The following is a 6,696-nucleotide window of genomic DNA, read 5'->3' as shown; positions in this document are numbered from 1 at the left end:
CATCTCCATCAATGAACGTAATCACTGTTTTGTATGTGCTGTAGTGTCGCGAATTTCAGAGCAAGTGACTAAATTGTACTTATTTACAGTTACACCATGACTTATTACGTTCTCATAGATTGTAACGAAATTTTTCAATAAAAATGTTTAACTTGTGTAAGTGGTAACCAAATCTGTCACTTTTACCGCCTGCCAGACCTAACAATTGACACTTTATTTTTTAAACATTGATTATCATTGCTAACTTCGTCTCGTTTTGAAACACAAGACTCGCTAACATTTCCATTATGTTCACCAACGTTTTCATTGTCACTCTTTATTTATTTTTCTATTTTTTTCCTTGATTTGTTTTGGACTGTCAAACTTAAATGAAGACTACTTTTTCTGATCCCTGCACAACAAGAAAATAAAAACTCCGACATCTTGTTTTTCATACGAACACACCATACTGACTATTCAGTTAACTTAATAGCCTAAGGAGCACAATTGATTAAGTTTGAATTTCGGTGTGGATTGTTAGAAAGTTGTCAACAATGTCAGTGAAAAAAAAGGGCATCCACGGTCCGTACATAGATGTGTCTGCTTCTGGCAATGTTGAGCTCAAATTATTTTGTTAGGAAAGCAGATTGCATTGTTACCCCCTTGCAGGATACTGTAAATTCAGAGAATATCTTACCACTATTGCGAGTGTCGATGTAGGTACATTTACTATGTATTTATTTCTTGAAAGAAAAAAACGTGTAATTCCCCGGGATGCAGAGTTTAGGAGTTACTTTGTCAGAAGAGAATCCACCTATCATCTTTTTTAAAGTACACCAGTTTAAAGTTTAAACTATAGTAGCATTGGAAATACACAGTATCACCTGTCGCCAATAATACTTAAAATAGCTATTTATATTTTTTGTTCACGGATAAAATTGTATTGTAAGTTTTTTTGTGTATTTGTAAGAATGTTTTGTAAATGGATTTCAGGTGTTTTCATGAACATAGAAAATCATTAGAACGCCCACAACTTTTTTCCATTAGTTGCTTTTTAGATACTTTGCAAGAACGTTTTAAGAAGTTTTTATACATATACAGTTTTCGTTCGCCACAATAAAATATCGTATAAGCTACGATTTTCGAAAAACTGACTTTGAAAAAAAAAAGTGTTTGTCTTCAGAAGAAATGTTCGTAGTTATCTTTCTTATTATCCATAAAGTCATGACATGATCGTACAGAAACTGTCGTGTTTTAGAGGTGATTTTTTAAAACTGAGAAAATCCGCTAGGTGAATTTTTTCACGTAAATTTAGAGTTTAATCTTTTGTTTTGTAAAACGTGATGAAATTCCCAAAATGTTTTGGTGATGATAACGTATTCCCAAATCAAGGCTGCTTCTGCTCAGGAAAATTTCATTTAGATCTTCACGCGTAATATAAAGGACAATAAATATTCTTACGAGTTTCGTTGGCTAAAGTCTGGTCACTCATATTTAAATCTATCAATCACTCTAGTAATCTAAGAGAATTACTGAACGATCTAAACCAGTGAAAGAGGTTACAGCTTTCCTGCTGTTTTTGATTGGATGTAAAGTTTATGGAAGCCTTATTTTCGTCAAGAACCCCATCATGATTGTATCCATCACAGACTTCCAACCTTGCTTTTGCAACTGACACTCGGGTAAATATGACTTTCGGACATTCTACCCGGGCAGTAAATTGCGATTAGTTTAGCGCTGAAAAATCAGGTCTTCTATGGGTAAATTTATAGGTAAAGGGCAATGGACTTTCACCTAAATCTTGACACAAACGGGGAAAGAACTCATAATCTATTGTTTGAAATCTCAGATACTAATTATCATTAAAATGCAACTTTAAAGCTTTTTATCGTGATGACCAAAATGACCACTAGTTTCTGTACGACTGACTCTCGATTATAGGGTTAAAAAGCAAAGTGCATTAGAAATAAAATCATTTGATTATTTTCGGGAAGTACATAGTATCTTATTACTTAGTGTATGCTTATAAATCGATACCAAGTTGGCCTCAGAGTTTATATGCAAGGTTAAACTTACTGCAGTGCCAATTTCACTTCATTTAACAGTAGCTTCTATCTTTTGATGAGCGTACTGATTTTTATTCTGACTGTTATTGGCCGTAGTTAAGATATTCAAATCATTTTAGCGGCAATTGCGTCACATCACGTGGCACGCGTTGCAGGTACGCTCGACTTTATTGATGCATAAGCATTTGCGTTTTTACTCAATCGGACTTTTTTCTACACTTGATAAAATTGTGTTATGCAAGTATTAGGACATGACTATATTTGCCTATATCCAGTTAAATTAAACGCATTTCACTACAGGATGCACCGTGCTACAAAACGACGTTAATCTGAAATTCACACGTGGTTAAAATTAATAACTTGGTACAAATGTCTGCTTAGGAATATGGCCAGTACACTAAACAAGTCATTAATTCCTTTGTCACAGACGTCTGGCATATTGAATATATGCAGAAATGTGATAGAAAAGTTTGTTTTCCCTTCTTTCATAATGATATTGATCTCCTGATGTGTGTTTGGCAAAGCCCAATGAAAAGTACTGACAAAGCTTGAACTTCAATATAGTTTCAAGAAAAGCCGGTACTCTACTCAGAATTATTTTTATTCTAGTCACATACAGTTGTCAGATTTGCCTTGTGTTCAATTACTGATAAGATGATGGGGAATCTGAAAATATTAAACCAACACGTACAATTTTTGTTTATTGATTAATTAAATGTACTCTTTGTTTCAAAGCAAAACAAGTATCCCCAATCCCCGTTTCATTTTGGTCAAGTCTGACTTAATCAGAGTTTGGATACACTTTCTTTATTTTTTATAAATACCAAGATGTTTTTTAAGCTACAAACTTTTTTCATAAAAGTTAAAACACTAAATGATAGCTAGAATATTTCTTGATGGGTTAATCTTCCACAGATAATACGTTTGGAAGCTCTGAATAAGAAGTTGACATCTGCTGTAGCCATTCAAGCTTTACAAAGTCCAAGCAGCCCAACCAGTAGTCTTTCGAAAGACAGTTCTTTGACTAACCTGAGCTGCTTATTAGAACTAGCCATGAGTCGAAGCAACAGCTTCTGTGATGAATCACTATGTGAACTTCTTCAACTTGGAGTAGATCAAGGTCAACTAACAACCAAAGATCTGCTAAATAAAAACACCAAAGTGAATGGTGAGGGTAGCTAACTGTTAAATAGTCATTCTCCTGATCCAAAAAGGTATACTCATCAATACAAATGCTTCATATACATCTAAACAGTAGAACATATATATATTTCCTAAGCTAAGTAAATTTCCCTTTTTTTTGAACTTTTTCTTGAAACATTGATAAAGAGTAATATTTGTTGTAGCTTTATTAAATTTAGACTTTGCATATGTTTTTAAAGATATAAATAATATATGTGTGTGTTTGGTGTTATAACGTCAATTTATGTTCAATCCTGGGTTATGCATCGAAATGAATACATAAAGCATTGTCCCAATCAAGGCTTAGTTAGAAAACACAGTTTCACAGATTGTTTGGTACTAGTTGCTTTTGTGTTTCACGTGGTTGTGTAGTTGCTCCGTCCATGTATTTAGTTTGTTTGATAAATGCAGTTTGCTGCTCGGTGTTACAGTGTGATACAAATGCCAACAAAACAAAAATTGTCTGTGGTTATAGTTAACAGATTTTTGTTCTTTTATAGATTTCTCAAGTATTCAGGTTGCTGGTGACCTGGATCTTGATATTGTTATTATATAATTCAAAACTTTAGGTAGTAAATATTGAAGTCCTTATAATAGTCTGTCCTGTACATGTAGGGTGCTAGATAGATACTGTAGCTGTCATGGAGAGTGACTATACCAATAGTTAGATGTCAATATTGTTCAATAATCAGAAAGCCATTAAGATTGTTCTACCAACTAGGGTGAACCCTGTATATTATATATTGTGGTAGTTTAAGATCATCGTACAAGATGATAAATAACTCTCACTAGTTGATTAAAAAAAAAAAAATACACAAATTATTCATAGCTTTGATGAAATATTCTTCTAATTTTTATTGACATTCCATACATACTTATTTAATTTCTTACTAGAAAAAAGCAGAAAACAATTTCCAATGAACATCTTATTAATTGTACATCTTAGAAAATGGCTTTAACTGCAGTGTTTAAAAATGCATAGGAAACCTTATTTGCTTGCATAATTTAAAGCTACCTTGATTCAAAGCTGTTCAATAATCTCTAAAGCATATAAATCAATGTCTTAAAATAAACCTGTAATCACACAGACTACAACTGTATTGTCTCCTAAATACCAGGCATGAAAATTTAAGGTTAACAGTATGAATGTATTTTTCAAACAAATTTTTATATATCTAGTTTGGCTCTATGTTTCACATATATAAATATTTGGTTTTGTCAATGTAACCTATACTTTAAAACCATTATTGCTACAATAGTTTTAAAGTTTAGATTAACAACCTAGAAGTTCTCGGAGCTCTCTACATTGACTGCAGTAATTCATGTAAAAAGTTTAAATAGCCACCATTCTATTTACTCATTTTATAGCGTAAAAACTAAAGGTTCCTTTCAAGATGTTTAAATTTTTAACTGAATGATGTAAAAGTTCATGGAGAATTTATATTCATTCACAACCATTTTAAAATACCAAAAAATGGTAGTTGTATTTTTCCCTCGTGTCCTCTGAAGTACAGATTCCTACTGCCAAAAACTTAGGTTAGGTAAGAAAAAAAACAAATGTGAATCACTTTTACTCTACCTAATTTATTTGGACTTCCTGCTGTTAGTTATATATGTTGTTTCAATCTGGAAAAATATTAGTTATATATGTTGTTTCAATCTGGAAAAATATTAGTTATATATGTTGTTTCAATCTGGAAAAATACTAGTTATATATGTTGTTTCAATCTGGAAAAAATACTCTTTGTTTTGGAATTGTAAACATTTTTTGTTTTTAATTGAAAAAAATATAATACATTGTTGTACAGTGAATTTCTTTAATTTTGTTATTACTCAGAAGCTTTGAAAATAAAGTACTATTTACCAAAGCTTATAGCCTTTTGCCACTGATGGAAATATTAACATTAGTTGTTTTGGATACTCACTAGTCAGGCTATTACTTGAGTTTACCTGTACAGATTGCAGTTTAATTTTGGACTTATCCATACTTACCTGAATATTCACAAATTATCATTTTCTTTCATCGCCAAAAAAATTACAGTAATCACATTATATAAAACAAAATCTCTCTATGTGTAATTTCTGGCTATAGTTAAATAAGTTGGTTGTTCTCTGGCTATAATTCAGCCAAACTGATTGACAAAAATCTTATATAATTTCCATTTTGTAAGAAAGACAAAAAGGATTAGGTAATAGCAGCACATAACAGTATCATTAAAGTTGTATATAGTTAACTGCATAGGTAACAAAGATATCAAAATTAAAGACCAGGTTCAACATTTGCCAAGTATATAATTTTATTTTAAAAGGATGACATTTCGAGCTAGAGCTCTTCATCACATTGTACAACTTACAACCAAAGTGTACAATCTGACAAAGAGTGCTAGCTAAAAACACCATCCTCTTAAAATAAAAATATAAAAAAAAACTTGGCAATCGGTTAACCTATTCGTTAATTTCAGTAACATCACAGTGAACCAACAAAGAAAATCGTTTACTAAGCAAGCATAGGTAATTTTTATTAGTTCTCCAACTTAACGTTTCCTCCCAGTATTAAAATTAAACTATATGGTGAAAACTAAGTACAATAATATACCTCTCAAAAGGTAAAACAAAAAGATTATAATGTAAAGTTATAGTAAAGTTACTTATTAATACTATGACAAAAAGACATAATGAAGAAAATTACTGTATTCTCTCCTTCCAACACCCACAATGACAACTAGATGCATTAATGTCTTTTGTAACACTAAAGCGACAAAACTGAAATAATGTAATTGTCTCATTTCAATAGTAAAAACTTAAACTGTACAGTAAAACTTTTTGTTCATTGTTTTGTCTCCTGCCAATTATAAAACAAAGGAAGAAAACGTGTGAAAAAAATATAATTTCCTGCCATTATTAGAAAAAAAAAACCAACTCTATAAGAAAAGCTGAAGTACAATAAGGTTTCCTGCCAGTAGTAAACAAAAACCTTTGTTATGAAAACCAAATGGAGTAACATCTCCTGCCAATAGTAAACAAAAACACTGTACAGTAGTTTAAAAGTAAGCACAGTGATGTATTTTGCCAATGATGTAATGAAAAATCTGAATAGCGAAACTAAGTATTGCAATATTTCCTGCCAGTAGTAAAATAAATAAGAAACTTATGTTAAAAACAAAATGTAGACTATATAATAAAAAGTGTGATATCTCTAGCTAATAGGGAAAAATAGAAGAGAAAAGTACAGAAATCATGACTTTTATTTTAGTTGTTAGACTTACTGAGCACTTAATACCAATCTCATTATTCACACTCTTTTTATAAGTCTCTACAACTGTGAATTGTCAGCACATATAACTATATATACACCTGGAAAAAAGTTAAGCACCCCGAAATATTTTTCAGGATTGCTTATTGAAAATAAGGTTTAATTTTCATGATGTTGAGCAATGTTCATAATTTCAAACATAATTAAAAGGATGTG

At 31.3% G+C, this 6,696-nt stretch overlaps 1 protein-coding gene across 2 annotated transcripts in view; it reads left to right on the top strand.

The window, feature by feature from the left end:
• LOC106474068 (ecotropic viral integration site 5 ortholog-like) overlaps window positions 1–6,434 on the top strand; it is a 102,684-nt gene extending 96,250 nt beyond the window's left edge. For both annotated transcript variants that reach the window (XM_022379361.1, XM_013934756.2), the window contains exon 18: window positions 2,961–6,434. In XM_022379361.1, the coding sequence (XP_022235069.1) occupies window positions 2,961–3,227 (267 nt within the window). In that variant the 3' untranslated portion in view covers window positions 3,228–6,434. The remainder of the gene's footprint in view (window positions 1–2,960) is intronic.
• The last annotated feature ends 262 nt before the right edge of the window (window positions 6,435–6,696 follow it).

The sequence above is a fragment of the Limulus polyphemus genome, unplaced genomic scaffold, assembly GCF_000517525.1.
Source record: "Limulus polyphemus unplaced genomic scaffold, Limulus_polyphemus-2.1.2 Scaffold135, whole genome shotgun sequence".
In the NCBI taxonomy this organism is placed as follows: Eukaryota; Metazoa; Arthropoda; class Merostomata; order Xiphosura; family Limulidae; genus Limulus; species Limulus polyphemus.
Note: the sequence above shows the minus strand (reverse complement) of the source record. Positions and strands in the feature narration are given on the sequence as shown.